This window comes from Vulpes lagopus, chromosome 11, assembly GCF_018345385.1.
Source record: "Vulpes lagopus strain Blue_001 chromosome 11, ASM1834538v1, whole genome shotgun sequence".
Taxonomy (NCBI): Eukaryota; Metazoa; Chordata; class Mammalia; order Carnivora; family Canidae; genus Vulpes; species Vulpes lagopus.
In genome coordinates, this window is record NC_054834.1 from 12,931,715 (window position 1) to 12,952,704 (window position 20,990).

The 20,990-nt window shown below is 38.0% G+C and overlaps 1 protein-coding gene across 1 annotated transcript in view; it reads right to left on the minus strand.

Annotated features, from left to right (window-relative positions):
• BCAP29 (B cell receptor associated protein 29) overlaps positions 1 to 20,990 on the minus strand; it is a 53,240-nt gene that overhangs the window by 5,989 nt on the left and 26,261 nt on the right. Inside the window, exon 7 of the mRNA XM_041774089.1 lies at positions 1,552 to 1,652. Within this exon, the coding sequence (XP_041630023.1) occupies positions 1,552 to 1,652 (101 nt within the window). The remainder of the gene's footprint in view (positions 1 to 1,551; positions 1,653 to 20,990) is intronic.

Below are 20,990 nucleotides of genomic sequence, written 5' to 3' on the forward strand. Positions count from 1 at the left end.
CCAGGATCGAGTCCCATGTCAGGCTCCCTGCATGGAGCCTGCTTCTCCCTCTGTCTGTGTCTCTGCCTCTCTCTCTCTCTGTGTCTCTCATGAATAAATAAATAAAATCTTTTTTTAAAAAAAAAAAAAAAAACTTCTACAGAGGAATGTATGCTGCTGCTGCTAATGATAATCCTTTTTTTTTTTAAAGATTGATTGATTTATGACAGAGAGAGAGAGAGACAGAGAGAGAGAGGGGCAGAGACACAGGAGGAGGGAGAAGCAGGCTCTATGCCAGGAGCCCGACCTGGGACTTGATCTCGGGACTCCAGGATTGCGCCCTGGGCCAAAGGCAGGCACTAAACCGCCGAGCCATCCAGAGATCCCGATAATGATAATTCTAGTAGGTATCATTTCTTGAGGGTTTCCTATCAGCCAGGCACAACGCTACACATTCTATTTAATTCTACTAAAAAATTTAATTCTACTAAAAACCCAGCAGGCCAGGTGGTATTATTATTCTGATTTTACAGATGAAGAAAAGTGAGCTGTAGAGGGGTAATATAACCTGCTTGGGATCATAAAGTTAGTATGAGAATCAGAGTTATTCTAGGTCTGACTTTGAGTTCTATCAGTATAGTACCTGGTATAGTACCTGCTTGCCTTTTGCCAGGCACAGTCCTGGACCCTTGTGATACCATGACCATTAATATGCAGAAAAATGAGTCCTGGGACTAGGGCTTCTCCTATAGTGAAGCAACTGTAGAGCTGTAATTGCTAAAAAGCTCTGATTGAAGGCCACAAAAGCTGCCAAATTCTCAGCACAAGCTCCCCTCCCCCAACCCCCACCCGCCCCATCGCAGGAGGAACTGGGAGGGCCAGCGCTGCCTCTGGAATGATCTTTTCCCCCAAATCTCCCCACATGTGGTCAAAATGTGGCTGGGAAATCAATTCAGATTAGGGGCTGCCAAGTCAACAGGGAAGGGACAGTCAAATTTATCATGGGTGAATGCAGGGCACGGACTCTTGCTGGGTTGGAGGGGAAGAGAAGGAAAAGCTATAGCCCTTGACTCTGTGACTTTAATAACAAAAGGGTTTTTCTACTTTGTCTTTAAATCCATGTATCTTGAATGCCATAGGTTTTGACCTAAGATGTCTAAAACATTAGGATAGGAGGAATTGTGTGAGGTGGGACTTCAAATTTTGACCTTATTTTTGGCATGAATAGAGCAAACACTGCCAATGGCAAAACGAAATGTTTACAGAAACAGCTCATTTTTCAATGCTGCCATTTTTGTGGCTCAATTCTTTTGCTTAGAATTTCACTAGAACTAGCTAGAACTAGAACGCAGTAAGTTAGCATGTCAGTAAATCTCTATGCTATGACTGTCTTGCATTTTCATGTAATGGCCTCATCCTCACCCTCCAGGTAAAAGTCTGATTTCCTTAACCATTTTTAAGAAGGCAGGACTGAGTACATCCTCTTGATTTGGGAAAGGCAGACAACCCAAATAGTTGACTTAGTAATCACTATTTCATAAAATTTAGGTTCATAAAGTGGAGGTCACCCACCTGAAGTTCCGAGTGTTCTTTCAGGAGCCGGTCATATTCTTTTGAAAGTCGCTCCGATTGCATTCTCATTGTCATCACATCCTTCTGTGCTTTAGAAAGAGCTAGAAAACATGGGATGGAATTTTTCAATTTTCATTTTGAAATAATTTTAAATTTACAGAAAAGTTGCAAGACTTAAATAGAAAACTCTTTTGTAGCTCATGCTCAAATTCACCAACTGTTAAGAGGTGGTACATTTGTTACTGTATTTTCTCTCACACGCAATTATTTCCTTGAACCACCTGAGAACAAGTTACAGACATCATGCCCCTTTGCTTCTTAATACTTCACTGTGTATTTCCTAAGAACAAAGGTATTCTCTAACCATAGCACTGTTGGTAAATGTAGGGAATTTAACATCAATACAATATTTTTTAAAAATCTCATCTATCGCTTATATTCCAATCTTGGCTACTGTCCCAATTATGTCCTATCATTTTTTTTCTACTCCAGATCCAGCCCTAGGTCAAAGATTAGCATTAAGCTGTCATGTTTCTTTGGTTTCCTTTAATCTGGAATAGTTCTTCTGCCTTCCCCCTGCATTCCTCTCCCCTTTCGTAACACTGATATTTTAAAGAATACAGGTCATTTTTTTTCTTAAGTGGAAAGTATTTCATTTGGGTTTTGTCTGATGTTTTCTCATGATTAAATTCAGATTATGCATCCCACTTACATACAAATATGACAGAAGTGACGCTGAATGTCTCTCAAGGTATCACATTCAGAGGCCCATCTGCCTCTCACTGGTTTATCCATTTTACACTTATTTTCTTCCTTGGAACTAAGATGCAGTATGTGGGGGGAAGACAAGACTTTCTTTTCTTACTGCACTAGTGGGCCTTCCAACATGATGTTGAATAGGAGTAATAAGAAAGAATGCCCTTGACTGATCCCTCACATTAGGAGGAAAATGTTCAGGTTTTCATTAGGTAGGTATGATGTTAGTTGAAGTATTTTTTTCCAAAGTTTTCTTATCAAGTTTAGAAAATTTCCATCTATTCTTAATTTGCTGAGGTTTTTGTTATTACGAATGTTAGATGTTGTCAAATACTTTGCCTCCATCAATTGATGTGATCATCTGATTCTTCTTCTATAGCCTGTTGATATAATGTTGACTAGTTTTGAATATTGAACCAGCCTTGCATCCTTGGAATAAATCCCATTTGGTTGAGGTGTATGAATTTTTTTTGTAGATCATACATTAAAACATTCCATTTGATTGTAAAAAAAAAAAAGTATGTATCTTGCTCCTTGTCAAAACTTTTCCCTTATAGTTAGCATCCACTGATAATTCCTGACTAAACCAATCTCTAATGTCATGGTTACGCAATGGTGATTTTCTAGCTCCACCATTCTATCCACATTTATCAGTCAGCATTCTACTACAAACGAGGGCCTTCCTTTCTTCTCCATCCAACCATCCAACTATCTATTAATCAATATATCATCAGTAGGAACTCACAGGTTCTTATTTTTTTTAACAATTTATAATTCATTATTATACTTAATTTCTCCCAGATACGGCTAGTAGGAACTCTGTCAACCTGGCTCTTAAGTTTTCTGACTACGTCCCTATCATTTTTTTTGAGTATTCTACTTTCTGGCATAAGATGTTCCAGGCTCATCCTAACCTTTCTTTTCCTTAATTCATCCTGGACTCAAGCATTATAGTACAAAATTTATTACAAGGGTCTGCTTTTGAAAAAACTGAGGGAGAAAAATATATTTTATAATTCTTACCAAGGGCTGAGCAGTCATGTTTCTTATACAAAGTTGAAATATACTGTATTTTTCAACTTTGTGTAAGAGGGTGTATGACACTTAAAGGGCTTATCTCAATATGATACACAAAAATGGCTATTAGACTGTCTACAAAGGAGCTGCAGTCTAAGACAGCAAATTAGACAGAAGTTTTAAAAATATGTGTATATATCATAAACATTTAAGTCAGCACATTGTGGAAAAGCTAGTGAGCAAATGTGTAGAAAGGAAGATTAGCACAAGATGGATTAGATAAATTCTGGAAATCCTGAACTAACTCTATACACAATTTTGCAGTTGTAAATCTTTTAGGATAGAAGTGTTAGGAAAAGAACGTGGGATTAATAAATATAAGAGTCACTTTTTTGGCACAACGGAATGAAATTACAGGCTCTACTTTTTAAATAAATAATCTGGTTATTTTTCCTCTTGAAAAGCCATCATATGGGCATTTTTATATATAAGTATATAAGTCATTTTCAACTAAAGTGGCTTTGTATCAGTACTTTCTAGACAATGCTGTCAAATTTAACTTCCTGTATTGTAGAACATTTATTAGAAAATGAAGATGTGGAACATCTGTGCTGTCTAATATGACAGCGATTAGCCATAAGCGGCTATTAGGCACTTAATGTAACTGAAGAACAGAATTTTAAATTATACTTAATTTCATTTTTTAAAAGGTTTTATTTATTTGGAGAGTGTGAGGGGGACAGAAGGAGAGGGAGAAAGAGAATCGTAAGCAGATTTCATGCCGAATGCAGAGCCTGTTGGGGCTCGATCTCAGGGCCCTGAGATTATGACCTGAGCGGAAATCAAGAGTTGGATGCTTAACCAACTGAGTCACCCAGATGTCCCAATTATACTTAATTATAATTAAATTTTGATTTAAATAGCCAAGTATAGCTAGTGGGTAGCCATACTGGATAGCTCTACATTATGATTTCCTCCATGTTAGTTTACAGATCCATAACTCTTAAGTTAGGTATTAAAGGCTAAATTTAACAAATTTAATGTCACTTGGTAAAAGTACAGATTAGGTATGGAAGAGAGATTTTTTTTTTTAATTTATGATAGTCACACAGAGAGAGAGAGAGAGAGAGAGAGAGAGAGAGAGAGAGAGGCAGAGACACAGGCAGAGGGAGAAGCAGGCTCCATGCACTGGGAGCCTGACGTGGGACTCGATCCCGGGTCTCCAGGATCGTGCCCTGGGCCAAAGGCAGGCGCCAAACCGCTGTGCCACCCAGGGATCCCCCGGAAGAGAGATTTTTGATAGTGGTTAGATTTCATTGGAACCACAGCTACAACATGAAAATTTACATATTAGTTTTCAATTTGGATTATCTAGAAGGCATCTCCTAGAGCCTACATGAAAAATGAAAGACACTGTTAACTTAAGACCTTACCAAAAATGTGCAAGAGCCTGGATTTCTGGTTTTTATTTTATTTATTTTATTTTTATTTTTTAAATTTATTTATTTATTTATTTATGATAGTCAGAGACAGAGAGAGAGAGGCAGGGACACAGGCAGAGGGAGAAGCAGGCTCCATGCACCGGGAGCCCGATGTGGGATTCAATCCTGGGTCTCCAGGATCGCGCCCTGGGCCAAAGGAAAGGCAGGCGCTAAACCGCTGTGCCACCCAGGGATCCCGGATTTCTGGTTTTTAAAAAGCAAAAAAGATTCTACAGCTTAAAATGTCTGACTAGCCTACAATGGTTGTCCGGGGTGGGTCTAAGAGAGTCCAGGATGGCAGGAAAGGAAGATCCTGAGCTTAGCTCCTCTCATGGACAACATATCTATAAACACATGTGGAATAATTCCCTCTGAACAGGAACTAGAAACTGGATGACAAGAACCTCTACAACAAGGGCAGTGAGATGGGTAGAAGTGGCAGAGATATAATCTCACTAAGGAAAAAACCCTACATTCTAGGAGTGGCATTCTATGATACAAAGGGATCTCAAAGGTAATGAACTTTTTCCTGAGGAGTAAGAGATTTGAGTTCCACATTAGGTACCCAAACCCTTAGATTCTGCACAGAAGAGGCAAGTCTCAAAATACGTGGCTTTGAAAACCAACAGGGAACACGTCCAGGAAAACTAGAATTGCAGGGAAGACCTACTCTTAAAGAGCTCACATGCAGACTTACTTGACTGAGAAATAAGTGCAAAAACACAGATCAAAATTGTATGGACTATCGAGACCTACTTACTAATCTTGGAGTGCCTGCTGGAGGGACAGGAGGTAACTGGTCCTCTCCTTGGGACTTAGACACTAGTAACAGTCATTTTTGCTATCTTGTTCTGCTGTGATGATTGTGGCACTGGTGGACACCATTTTGGAATCCTCCCTGTAGACTGCTAATGCCAGGTGGTGCCTACCACTGATGTCTTTTTTTTTTTTTTTTTAGTAGAAGACCTATTTTTTTTTCATTTTTATTTATTTATGATAGTCGCACAGAGAGAGAGAGAGAGGCAGAGACACAGGCAGAGGGAGAAGCAGGCTCCATGCACTGGGAGCCCGACGTGGGATTTGATCCCGGGTCTCCAGGATCGCGCCCTGGGCCAAAGGCAAAGACGCCAAACCGCTGTGCCACCCAGGGATCCCTACCACTGATGTCTTGATCAGTTCTGCTCACTAGGTACATCCAAAGTAGTCAAGGTCAGATATGCAGCTAGCTAGCGTGAGAGCCAGACCTACCTACCAGTGTGCCCATGGCAGTACTGCCCCATCATCTCAGAGGATACACGCAACCTACATGGGGAACACCCCAGGGCACCTGGTTCTGGTGAATGGAGGAGATTGTACTTCTGGGCCTGACAGGACATTTACATAAGGTCACTCCTTCAAGACTGGGAAATGTATGTTGTGATAGACACCAGGCATTGTATGTAAGTGTTGAATTACTGCATTCTAAATCTGAAATTAATATTGTATTGTATGTTAATTAACTGGAATTTAAACAAAAACTTTAAAAAGAAAAAAAAAAAGACTGAGAAATGAAGCTGAACTACCTAATACTTAAAAACAAATACAGAGTTAGGCCAAATGAGAAGACAGAGAAATGTGTTCCAGACAAAAGAACAAGACATAACCTCAGAAAAAGAACTAAATGAGAGGGAATTAAGCAATCAACCTGATAAAGAGTTCAAAGTAAGGTCATAAAAATGCTTATCAAACTCTGGAGAAGACTAGATGAACACACAAGGAGAACTTCAACAAAGAGAAAATATAAGAAAGTACCAATCAGAGATGAAGAATGCAGTAACAAAAATAAAGTAATATACTAGAGGGTATAAATGGAAGATTTGATAATACAGAAGAACAGATCAGTGATCTAGGTAATGAAAGTCACCCAACTGGGGCACCTGGGTGGCTTAATCGGTTAAGCATCTGATTCTCAATTTCAGCTCAGGTCATGATCTCAGGGTTGTGAGATTGAGCCCTGCATTGGGCTCTGCAATGGGAGTGGAGCCTGTATGAAATTTTCTCTCTCCCTCTGCCCCGAACCACCCTCTCACCCCCACTTGTATGCTTTCTCTCTCTCAAAAAGTCACTCAAACTGAACAAAGAGGGAGGGAGGAAGGAGGGAGGGAGGAAGAGAGGGGAGGGGAAGAGAGAGAGAAAGAGAGAGAGAGAGAAAATGAAAGAAAGAAGAAAGAGACAACAAAAGAAAATTAGAAAAAGGAAACAAAAAAGGAATTTAAAAATGAGGATAGTTTAAGGGATCACTGGGACAACATAGAGTACTACCGTTCACATTATAGAGAGGTCCCAGAAGGAGAAGAGAAAGAGAAGCAGGCATAAAACTTAAAGAAATCATAGCTGAAAAATTCCCTAAGCTGAGAACCTTCCCAGGTCTTTTAAAAAAAGCACAGCTCCCAAACAAGATGAACTCAAGAGATCTACACCATGATACATTATTAAAATGTCAAACACTAAAGATAAAGAATGTTAGAAATAGCATGAGAAAAGCAATTAATTGCATATAATGGGAATCCCCATAAGGCAAAGAGCTGATTTTTCAGCAGAAACTTTGCAATCTAGCAGAGAGTGGCATAATATACTCACAGTGCTGAAAGGAAAAAACATAAGAATACTCTAACTGGCAATGTTACCATTCAGAATTGGAGGGGAGATAAAGTTTCCCAGCTTGGGCAGCCCAGGTGGCTCAGCAGTTTAGCACCGCCTTCCACCCAGGGCATGATCTTGGAGACCCTGGATAGAGTCCCACGTCAGGCTTCCTGCATGGAGCCTGCTTCTCCCTCTGCCTGTGTCTTGCCTCTCTCTCCATGTCTCTCATGAATAAATAAAATCTTTAAAAAAAAAGTTTCCCATCCAAATAAAAGTTAAAGGAGTTCACCACCACTAAACCAGATTTACAAAAAATATTAAAAGGATTTCTTTAAGAGGAAAAGGCCATAACTAGAACTAAGAAAATATGTGAAAGAAAAAAAATCTAACTTAGATTAGAGGCAAACATATAGTGAAGGTAGTAGATCAACTACTTATAAAGTTGGTATGAGGGTCAAATGACGAAAGTAGCAAATAAACTATAACTCTAATAATTAGTTTAAGGGGGTACTTGGGTTGCTCAGTGGTTGAGTATCTGCCTTTGGCTCAGGTCATGATCCCGGGGGTCCTGGGATTGAGTGTCACATCAGGCTCTTCTCCCTCTATGTCTCTCTCTCGTTCTGTGTTCTGTGTCTCTCATGAATAATTAAAATCTTTAAAAAAATTAATTAAGGATATATAAAATAAAAGAATGTAAAACCTGAGGTCAAAAACATAAAACACTGGGGGTGGGGAGAGTAAAAATGTAGTGTTTTTAGGATTTGTTCAAGTTTAAGTGATCATCAAATTTTTTAAAGTTTTTTTTTTTTTTTAAGATTTTATTTATTCATGAGAGACACAGAGAGAGGCAGAGACACAGGTAGAGGAAGAAGCAGGCTCCATGCAGGGAGCCTGATGTGGGACTCGATCCTGGGTCTCCAGGATCACACCTTGGGCTGAAGGTGGCGCTAAACGCTGAGCCACCTGGGCTGCCCAGTGATCATCAATTTAAAGTAAACTAAACTGCTATACATACAGGTTCTTATTTATGAATCTCATGCTAACCACAAACCAAAAACTTGTACTAGATACACAAAAAGAGAAAGAAATCTAAACATAACACTAAAAAAAGTTGTCATGTCACAAAAGAAAAGAATAGGAATAAAGGAACAGAGAACTATAAAAAATACCATTAAATAATTTAAAAATGGTGGTAAATACATACCCATCAAAAATTACTTTAAATATAAATGAACTAAATGCTCCAATTAAGACACAGGGTGGCTGAATGGATTAAAAAATAAGACCCATCTATATGTAGTTTATTAGAGATGTACTTCACATCTAAACACATAGAGACTGAAAGACAGGATGGGAAAATATATTCCATCAAAAGGAAATGAAAAGAAAGCTAGGGTAGCAATACTTCTATCAGACAAAATACTCTATTTTTTATTTTATCTTACCTAAAACCTTTAGGTAGACTCTGCCCTGAGCACAGAGCCTGATGTGGGGCTCCATCTCATGACCCCAAGATCATGACCTGAGCCAATATTGAGAGTCAGATGCTTAACCAACTGAGCTACCCAGGTTCCCCTAAACAAAATGGACTTTAAAACAAAGGCTGTAAAAAGAGAACCCCCAAAAAAGGGTATCAAATAAAGGGATCAATTGAATAAGAAGTTCTAACACTTCTAAATATTTATGCACCTAACATAGGAGCTCCTAAGCAAATACTGACAGATGCACTAAGGGAGAATGACAATAATATACTAATAGAAGGGGACTTTAACATTCACTTACAGCAATGGATAGACTACCCAAACAGAAAATAAGGAAATATTGGTCTTAAACAACACATTAGACCAGATCAACCTAATATATACAGGGCATTCCATCCAAAGCCAGCAGAATACACATTCTTTTCAAGTATACATGGAACATTCTCCAGGACAGATCACATGTTAGGCCACAAAAGAAGTCTCAATAATTTTCTTTTTATTGTTTCTTTTTATTTTTAAAATGTATTTATTCATGAGAGACAAAGCAAGAGAGGCAGAGGCACAGGCAGGGGGAGAAGTAGGCTCCTTGCTGGGAGCACAATGAGGAACTTGATCCCTGAACCCCGGGATCATGTGCTGAACCCAAAGGCAGACACTCAACTGCTGAGCCACTCAGGTGTCCCAATAAATTTTTTTTTAAAAGATTTTATTTATTTGAGAGAGAAAGTACAAGCTGGGAATGGGGAACAGAGAGGGAGAAGCAGACTCCCTGCTAAGCAGGGAGCCTGATACAGGTCTGGGTCCCAGGACTGACTCCAAGACCATGACCTGAGCTGAAAGTAGATGTTTAACCAACTGACCCACCCAGGCACCCAAGAAGTCTCAATAAATTTAAGAAGGTTGAAATCATATCAAGAATCTTTTTTTTTTTTCAAGAATCTTTTCTGACCACAATAGTATAAAAATAATAATACATTATAAAAAAAACTGGAAAAAGCCTAAGTATATGGAAACTAAATAACATGCTACTGACCAACCAACAGGTCAATGAAGAAATCAAAGAGGAAATAAGAAAGTACTTGAGACAAATGAAAAGGGAAATATAGCATTCCAAAACCTACAGGATGCAGCAAAAGCAATGCTAGGAGGGAAGTTTATAGTGATACAAGCCTCTCTCAAAAAAAAAAAAAAAAAAAAAAAAAAAGGAAAGAAAAGAAAAGAAAAAAAGGGATCTAGAAAAAAAAGAAAGAACACAGCCCCAAGTTAGTAAAAGAATGGAAATAATAAAGATCAGAGTGTAATTAGTGAAAGAAAGACTAAATAAACAATAGAAAAGATCCATGGAACTAAGAGCTGGTTCTTTGAACAGATAAACAGAATTGATAAACCTTTACCCAGACTCATCAAGAAAAAGTAAGAGAAGACTCAAAACCAGATGTGAAAGAGGAGAAACTACACTAAACAAAACACTAAAGAAATACAAAGGATTATAAAAGACCACTATGAAAAATTATTATGTAACATACTGGCCAAACTAGAAGTAGATAAATTCCTGTAAGCATACAATCTTCTATGACTGAATCAGAAAGAAACAGAAAATCTGAATAGACCAATTATGAGTAATATAGTTATAGTAATAAAATTCCCAACAAACTAAGATATAGGACCAGACAGCTTCATATGTGAATTCTATTTAAAGAAGAGTTAGTATCTATCCTTCTCAAATTATTTCCCCCACATTGAAGAGGATAAAAACTTCCAAATTCTTCTTACGGGATTAGCACTACCCTATAATCAAAACCAAAAAAAAAAAAAAAAAAAAAAAGAAAATTAGAGGTCAATATTCTTAATAAGTAATAAGTATAATGGAAAAATCTTCATCAAAATATCAGCAAACTGAATTCAACAATACTTTAAATGATCATACACCATGATGAAGTAGGATTTATTCTAGGGATGCAGGGATGGTTCAATACCTAAAATCAATCAATGTGATACACAACATTAACAAAATGAAGGATAAAAATCATATAATCATCTCAATAGATGGATAAAAAGCATTGGACAAAATTCAACATCCATTTAGGATAAAACTTTCAACAAAGTGGATACAAAGAGAATGCACCTCAACATAATGAAGGTCATATATGACAAACTCAGAGCTAGCATCACACTCAACAGTGAAAAGTCAAGATCTTTCCTTCTAAGATTAGGAATATGACAAGGATGCCCATTCTCACTACTTTTATTCAGTGAAGTATTGGAAATCCTAGTCATAGCAATTAAGCAAGAAAAAAAAGACATTCAAATTGGAGAGGAAAAAGTAAACTCTCATTATCTGTAGGTGACATGCAGAAAACACTAAAGCCTCTATGAAAAAACTATATTATACATAGAACTACCATATGATCCAGTAATCTACTTCTAGTCATTTATCCAAAGAAAATGAAAACACTATTTTGAAAAGACATATGCACCCCTATGTTTGTTGCATAACAACCCAAATTTAGAAGCAACCTAATCAATAGATAATTGGATTAAAAATGTGGTATATATATTTACAATGGATTATACAATTATACAGCCATAAGAACGGAATGTTGCCATCTGCAACACACACAGATCAGAGGGTACTATGCTAAGTAAAATAAGTTAAAGAGAGGGAAATACCATATAATTTCATTCATAGGTGGAATCTAAAAAAAAAAAAAAACCAATACAAATGAACAAAGAGAACAAAACAAAAGAGATACAAAGAACAAACTAGGGGATCTCTGGGTGGCTCAGCGGTTTAGTGCCTGCCTTCGGCCCAGGGTGTGATCCTGGAGTCCTGGGATCAAGTCCCACATCGGGATCCCTGCGTGGAGCCTGCTTCTCCCTCTGCCTGTGTCTCTGCCTCTCGCTCTCTCTGTCTCTCGTGAATAAATGAATAAAATCTTTGAAAAAAAAAAAGATTGGGGGGTTTCAAAAAAAAAAAAAAAAAAAGAACAAACTGATAGTTGTCAGAGGGGAGGGGGTGTGGGGGTGGATGGATGAAATCGTTGAAGGGGATTAAGAGGTACAATCTTCCAGTTATAAAATAAAGAAGATGTGGCAATGTTATGTACAGCATACACAATATAGTTAACAATACTATAACAACTTTGTATGGTGGTAGATAGTAACTAGATTTACTATAGTGACCATTTTATAAAGTATACAAATATCAATTCAGTATGTTATGCATCTGAAACTAATACAACATCGTATGTCAAGTATTCTTAAAAATAAAGAATGTTGGCTAGGAGCCTATACCGAATAGGAGTTGGTCTTAATGTTAAAAATGATTCATATTTAAATTTCTGACATGAATAAATTACTCATGAAATTTAATAAATCCTAGACATCAACCCATTAGTTCCTTATTTAAAGATACGTATTGTTAGGAGACAGAATGGGTCAGGACGTCCTACATATCTGTAAAAGAAGCTAGAAAACCACATTGCAGCCTATCCAGGAGTTTCCCCTGATTACTACTGGTAGTAAGGTATGGCAAAACAAATGCAGGCAAATCCTATTTTTCTGGCACTTATCAAGCCAAGGTATGAACTGTGTTTCCTATTTTGTTTTCTATCTCAGTAGATATTAATAAACCTAATGATTACTATCTTATTTAATTCATTCCAATTAAGAGAGGCTGTTATTGTCTAGGAGCCTTTTGGACTATTTCCCGGTCCTTTTTCTCTTATTTTATAAAAATTACAATATTCTGTTTTGGATGCCTTCTACCTCCCTTCTGGAACTGCCTTCATGACTAAGGGATTATATAAACTTGTTATCTGACATTTGCATATGCTTATTTCATTTTGAACCATTTTATTTTGGAAGCAGCATTTATAGGAAAGACATTATTAAACAAGGAGGCTTGAGGTGATACATCTAAGTCACTATTGCAATTTTCTCATCTGTAAAAATGAATTGCTATCACTTTCTGGTGGCTTCATGGAAATGCTGAAAGATTTCATGAGGATACTGGCCAGATCTAATTAGAAGCCTGGTTGTGTCCAAGTCAGTAGGAACTTTCTGAGGCACATATATCATTTATTAATACAGAGAATAACCCCAACTGATATTACAGTGAGATGTAGTAAGCAAAAATGTTTGTGTAAAATATTTGTGTAAAATGACATGTAAGCAGGCCAGCAATGTTTGTAGTTTTGCAAACATCAAACTTACATTTCATGGAGTTGTTTGTACAGTGCAAGAAGCTGTGAGACTTATGCAGTGTGTAGATGTATCACTATGATTTCTACCTGAGATAACAGGAACTACCAGCCAAGCTCTGCCAGGGAATGGAAGAGAACATTCTAGAAGCATTAGCAAGACAGCTAAAGTTGGCTGTTGTACAATAGGTATAAGGACTGCAACAGAGGAAGCCATTTTTAATTTGAAAATTTTCCATACATCTAGTGTTGGTTTCTTTTCTGTTTATTGGGTTCTTTCTATTTTTGAGACCTTGAGAATGAGATATATTGGAGCTCTTTAATACTTAATCCTCACATGTACCATTCTTTTACTAGTGACCAATGACTGGACTGTTAATCTACAGTAATGCTTCCAAGACACTTGGAGAGTAGACACACAAACTTTAGTCCAGTAAAGATCATAAATTGTGGTTTTAATTATATTATATAGTTACTTTTTTTTGTACATGCCTATATTGTCAGGTACATGTAGGTCAGGTCCGTTTTATTCATTTTAATTATCACTGACTCTCTTTTTTAACCTTATATCCATCTGTTGATAAGCTCTGTTGATTCTACTTCCTTCCTCTATCTCATCATTCCATCCATGCTACTGTTACCAATGTTCCTCATCTCTAGTTTAGATTACTGCAATGGATTCCTTACCTAGTTTCCTGGCTATTCTAATTCACTGTCCACAGTATTGTTAAAGTGATTGCTCCTCTGCCTAAAAACCCTCCAATACTACCCCCCAGGAATGTGGACATATAAACATGAGGCCCTCCATGATGGATCTTATGCCTTCTATTCCCCTCTTGCCACTGCAGCTGTCTTATTTTATGCTCTAGTCACAGTAAGTTTCTTATTGTATTTAAAAAATGCTATATTCTTTTAGTTATATGCTGCTCATTTTGTTAGAACTTCTTTGCCCATCTCCCTTCACCTCCCTACCTCATTTGCTCCCCTTTCTTCTAGCTAATTAATATCTCTCCTTCAAAATATCAAGAAATTATCCTTGATCTCTACTGTTGGCTTCTATTTCATCTTTAGCTCACCTAAATTATAGCACCACCGTGCTGAAGTATAGCTATGTCCGCACTAGACTGTGGACTACTTAAGAAACAGAACTGTAATTGGTCTCTCTGTTCTGAGAATGGAGCACTGTGCTCAGCACACAGAACGTACTTAAAATATGTTCTCTGAAGGAAGGAAAAAAAATGGATAAATGAAAAGCCCAAGCTTTAAGCATCTGAAAAATTTACTTGTGTGTAACCAGTTCATTTCCTGAGATTGTGATAAATGTCAGGTCAACAATGAAGTATCACTCTATTCACCTGATAGGAATCTTGGTTGCAACTAAAAACAATTATATCTTTAATCAAAAAACAAAACGTTCATTTCAGTAATGGAATGAATAAGTAATGGGGATAAAAGGTACAACATAGGAAATATAGTCACTGGTGTTATAATAGCACTACCACTGATGAACAGATGGTAGCTATTCTCGTGGTGACATAGCATAAGGTATACAGTTGTCAAATCACTATGTTGTACACTTGAAACTGATGTAATATTGTGTGTCAACCATACTTCAATTAGAAAAATACTCTGGATAGCTGGAGAGTCACAAAGCAAACAGACCGTTTTAAAATATTTTGATAAAAATAGAATGCTACAAATATCTCATGCTAATTCAAAATTAAAAACAAAAACCAAACAGTATTACAGAATCCAGTTCAATTAAAAAAAAAACAAAAACCTAAAACACTGACCCTAGGAATGGGGCTGGATATAGGCAAGATAAGCCTGGAGCAGCTTATAGTGTCAGATAAGAAAGTACTCAAAAAACAAAAATAAGGGGATCCCTGAGTGGCTCAGCGGCTTAGCGCCTGCCTTCAGCCCAGGGCGTGATCCTGGAGTCCAGGGATCGAGTCCCACATCAGGCTCCCTCCATGGAGTCTGCTCCTCCCTCCTCCTGTGTCTCTGCCTCTCTCTCTCTGTGTCTCTCATGAATAAATAAATAAAATATTAAACAAAACAAAACAGGGATCCCTGGGTGGCACAGCGGTTTGGCGCCTGCCTTTGGCCCAGGGCGCGATCCTGGAGATCCGGGATCGAATCCCACATCGGGCTCCCGGTGCATGGAGCCTGCTTCTCCCTCTGCCTGTGTCTCTGCCTCTCTCTCTATCTCTCTGTGATGACTATCATAAATAAATAAAAATTAAAAAAAACAAAACAAAACAAAACAAAAAAACAAAAATAATACAAATCCACAATAATGGGGATATGTCAAAGGGACACGGAAGCCAAATGAAAGAGCTCTCAATGGACAGCTGAAACAACAAAAATAAACAATAAAAGTGTTAAATTGCAATCCAAAGTATAAGATGAATACCCATAAGTCATAAATAAATGAATAAAGAAATAAACAGGGGTAAAGCAGACAAATCTCTGCAGAAGAGTTTCAAATTATTTAAATAGACACTCTATCCTCAAGGAGAAAAAAATTTTTTTTTAAGATTTATTTATTTACTTGAGAAAGAGAGAGAGAGAGAGAGAGAATGTATGTGCGTGCCAAGTGGGGAGAGGAGCAGATGGAGAGAGAGAGAATCACAATCAGTCTCCCTGATGAGCATGGAGCCTCACTTGGGGCTTGATCCCACAACCCCAAGATCACAACCTGAGCCAAAACCAAGAGCCAAGAGGCTCAACCAACTAAGCCACCCAGGCACCATTTAACCAACAGTTACAGAGTAACCATTTAAGTGTGAGCTGTGACTTCTTTCCAAAGAGTACACTATGGAAAGGGGGAAGAAAAAGGATAACTTTACAGAAGAGAATCCTGACAAACATTACCAAAGACAGGTGATCAAGTTCAACAGCAACAGTGATAAATCATGTTGGGAATGTACTCTTGATGTAATGTGACTGACGAAAGTGGCACTTTATCTCTGTGGCTTTCCTCTCAAATTCCACAACCCTAGTCTAACCACGAGAAAAACATCAGATAAATGCCAATAAAGAAACATCCTACAAAATACCTGACCACTACTTCCCCAAACTGTCAAGGTCATCAAAAATAAGGCAAGTCTGAGAAATCATTATAGCCAAGAGGAGCCTAAGGGGACATGACTACCAAGTGTACTGTGGTATCCTGAATGAGATCCTGGGAAAGAAAAAAAGCATTAGGGGAAAACTAAGAAAATCTAAAGCAAATAAGGAATTTAGTCAATAATAATGTATCAATACTGGCTCCTTAATTACATAAATGTACCACATTGATGCAAGAAATCAATAATAGGGGAAATGGAGTGTGGGCTACATGGAAATTCTCTGTACTCTCTAACCAATTTTTCTGTAAATCTACGCTGTTTTTTATTTTATCTTATTAAGATTTATTTATTTATTTATTTATTAAAGATTTTATTTATTTATTCATGAGAATACACAGAGAGGAGAGAGAGAGGCAGAGACACAGGCAGAGAGGGAGAAGCAAGCTCCATGCAGGGAGCCCGATGTGGGACTTGATCCCGGTTCTCCAGAATCACGCCTTGGCCTGAAGGCGGCGCTAAACCGCTGGGCCACCCAGGCGCCCAATCTACACTGTTTTAATATAAAAAGTTCATTTAAAAAGTGACAGGATGAGCACTGGGTGTTACTCTGTATGTTGGTAAACTGAACACCAATAAAACATAAATTTATTATAAAAACAATAATAAAAAAATAAAAAGTTACAAGAGCAACATAACAAAACAAAACACTGCGTACAGGATCAGATATAACAACATTCATTAGTTTATAAGTATCATCCAAGTAAGAACCTATCAAATAGGATATGCCTAACTCCTTTGTTCTAAGGAAAGAAAAATTTAAATATTCTCGTGTAGAAAATCTTTGTTTTTCAGTTATATATTATAGTATGTATTAAAAAACAAACAAGTACCAAGTGGTAATATTTTAAAAAGTCAGTGAGTGAGCAGTGAGAAGGTGAATAAAGGAAAAGCATATATTCTAGTAAAGAAGCATGAGTTTAATATGTTAAACATTTAAAATCAGAGTTCATAAAAACTGTAATCATGTATTATGGTCAATATGTACAATAAGTATAGAAGGATGGTGAGAAATAAGCTCCTTAACAGCAATGGCAAATTTTTCCTGTTTCATCAAGAATATGAGGAAAGGGGTACTTGGGTGGCTCAGTCATTAAGCTCAGTCAATTAAATCAACTCTTGATTTCAGCTTAGTTCATGGTCTCAGGGTCATGAGATTGAGCCCCGTGTCACGCTCTGCACTCAGTATGGAGTCTGCCTGAGATTCTTTCTCCCTCTGCCTCTGCCCCTGCCCCTCCCCATGCAGTCTCTCTCAAAATAAATAAAATCTTAAAAAAAAAAAAAAGACTATGAGGAAGATTTTTCTTCTTGTCTCTAACTGCTGACATAAAAGATGAAGTTGTTATATAGATGAAACTGTCCAAAGACTAGGAAGTTATCTACTCATCTATCCATTCAAGAAACTTACGAGGTATCAGGCATTTTTTCTGAGTGCTAAGTGAAAAGACAGCTAGGGTCTCTGTTCTCATAAAACCCATTTTAATCTGGGAGGAAGACACACAATACAGAGACCAACCAAGTGCTAAGTATCATGCAGAAGTTAAGACAGATGCTTGCAGTGAATGACTGTATGGGGGATCCCTGGGTGGCGCAGCGGTTTGGCGCCTGCCTTTGGCACAGGGTGCGATCCTGGAGACCCGGATCGAGTCCCACATCGGGCTCCCGGTGCATGGAGCCTGCTTCTCCCTCTGCCTGTGTCTCTGCCTCTCTCTCTCTCTCTCTGTGACTATCATAAAAAAAAAAAAATGACTGTATGGCTACCACTGATGGGGCAGTCAGGAAGAATTTCTTGAGAGAGGTGGAATTTAAGCTACCATCAGTTTTGTCTGCTGAGAGAGTCTATAAATAATGACATCCGGTAGGAATGGGCACATCCAGGATACAGATCCTATCTTCTAAATACCATTTTCTGCTTAAAAGAACCAAGGCTCATTGGAGAAATGGTTGATTCAAGGGCTGGAGGAGGAAAAGTATAAGGTGAACTTGGAATGTCTCATTATACCAGAAAAGTAAGTGCTTACAGAATGGGGAAATGACAAAATGATATGAGATCCAGCATGCAAAGACTTCCACTGCCAATTCTGAGACAATCTGAACAAAAAGCATAATGCTCATAATGGATTCTAATCCACCGAATGAATTAAAGAAATAAATAACTAGGGGATAAAGGAAGACTCCTCCATATAACAGAATGGCATCTAACAAATGCACAAGGAATAAGGGAATTAGAAAATCAACATTTGGAAAATATCCAAATAAGTGAGAGAATAATACAAAGAGAGTGAGAGAAAAAGATGAAAGGCAAATGTCAAGTGTTATTTTTGGGTAACTGAGTGAAGAGTACAGGGGAATTTCTTGATATTATTCTTGCATCTTTCCTGTGAGTGTGAAGTTATGCCTGAATAAAAGGTTAAAAGGAAAAAAGGAAATTCGGTTATGAAGTAGAGCAGTAACTGGAGGAATATGAGATGAAGTTTCTGTTCTGTTGGGGAGGAGATCCCAGAGGATGCTTGCAGGATGACAGGAAGTACAGCAGTAACTGCAGAAACCAAATCCTGGAGACTGGGATCCACAGCACTAGATGTGGGATGGAAACTACATTCATGGGAACCCATGGGCCCAGCTGCAAGAGGACAGTAGTTTGGTGGTGAGAAGATGAAGTTTTTGTCTAATTAATTCTTTGCATCCATGGAGAGAGGGTGAACCTAGAATTTCAATAGGACTGTCATGCAGTGTTGTGGTCCCATAGAATTTAGTGACCATTTATTTAAAGCAAAAGGTTGGTCCCCTCAGCAATGCTGACGTGTTTGGGTACAGGGGCCAAGTAGTGAAGCTGTGACTACTACCAGAGTTTGGTCCTAGAGTGAGCCAGGGAGTAGAGGAGGGATGGAGAAGTGACGAAGTAAGGAGACTAGGAGTTAGCAAAAACATAATTAAGGATAAACCGTGAAATGAGAACTGGGTAAGGAGGGAAAAGAGGGCACCGAAGTCAGTTTTTGGAACCCTAGAAGCATGCTGGGGACACAAAGTTTGACTTAGACATGGCCCTTGCCTTCAGAGCACTTATAATCTAGTAAGAAAGGTGAACGAATAAAAAGGTAATTGCTGTAGAGTGCACTGATCAAATAAGCAAGCACGCAGCAATATGGAGGCCCGCATGGGGCCAATCAGTCTAGCTGGAAGCAAGTTTCAGGGAGGCTTCTGGGACATGGCAATGTCGGAGCTGAAGGATGAGCATAAGCCATCAACAAGAGTGAGGGATTAAGGAAGGAGACCTGCAGTCCTGGGCACAGGTGACATAGCAGGGCAACATCCACCTTAAGGGGAACTACCAATTGTGCTATTTAATGGAGTCGGAGTCTCACATTTTGATTAGACAAGGTTGGGGGACAAAGCTGGAGATGATGGTGGGTGGAGATCACAGATTATGTGTGCTATCCTGGAGAGCTGTAGACGTGACAGGAACCAAGAAAGAGTTTTAAATAGTGCAGGGGCATAATCAGATCTTTGGTGCTGAGTAACTCCTCCGGTGGCAATATGAAGAAGCCAAACTAAAAGCAGAATGACAAAATGGGGACATGCTTTAGAAGACTGCATGCTCTGCAAGAGGAGGGTTAAAACATTTCTGGAATGGAAACAAAGCTGCACAACTAATGATATCACAGAGCAAATATTAATAAATAAAACCAAATATAGATCTATTTTTCTCCAGCAAAGAACAAAGGGGGAAATGAATGATTACTTTGAATATACGAGTGCCTACCCATACATTCTGGGCTACTGGGAATATGAGGTTGATGGGTAAAGCATTTTTGGTTTTGGGTTTTAGAAAAGACACGGACTTAAGGCACGTAGATACTTATTGAGATTTCTGGTTCTATGGGCCAGGGAACTTGATAAACAGGCTTTCTAATTTAATAAATAAAATAGCCCCACTGCATGTGCTGTTGGCAAAAAGAATATCAAATGCATAAAGACTTCCTCAATTAATCTTAGTTAGGTTGCTTCAATGTTTAAGAAAACAATTTTGGATCTGTTAAAAAAATTTTTGGGATCTGTTATTAGCAAAGAATAATTATAAACTATATTAATACACTGGCTTTCCACTTAAAAATCAGGATGTACATTTTAGGCAAAGCACGGTGTAAGTACAGATTATACAAACTGCTTTGAAAAAGGGTACACTTTTTATGTAAAGTGTACTTCATATGTAAGCAGAAGCAATACAGGACATCTAGAAGAACTGTCAGCCCATCATATAGAAGGATTGGGAGTTAACCTGCAGGGACTATAAACAAAGAACTACCTTTCCTATACATGGTATATATAATTTCTTAAATTATTTGGTCGATATTCAACAAGCAATTGGTGCACGCCAAATTCTGTAACAATACTGATGGCGGAAACAATTTTTTTCAGCATCACCTCATATATACTAAAAAGGTATTTTTTCTTTCTTTTTTTTTTTTTGAAAAGGTATTTTTTTCTTTTATTTATTTTCTTTTAGTTTTTTAAAAGATTTTATTTATTTATTCATGAGAGACGCACAGAGAGGCAGAGACACAGGCAGAGAGAGAAGCAGGTTCCACGCAGGGAGCCCGATGTGGGACTCGATCCAGGGCCCCAGGATCACGCTCTAGGCCGAAAGCAGATGCTAAACCTGAGTCACCCGGGCACCACAGGAAGGTGTTCTTCATTATTTGGAGTACTTTTTTTTTTTTTTTGGAGTACTTTAAATACGGTTGCCAA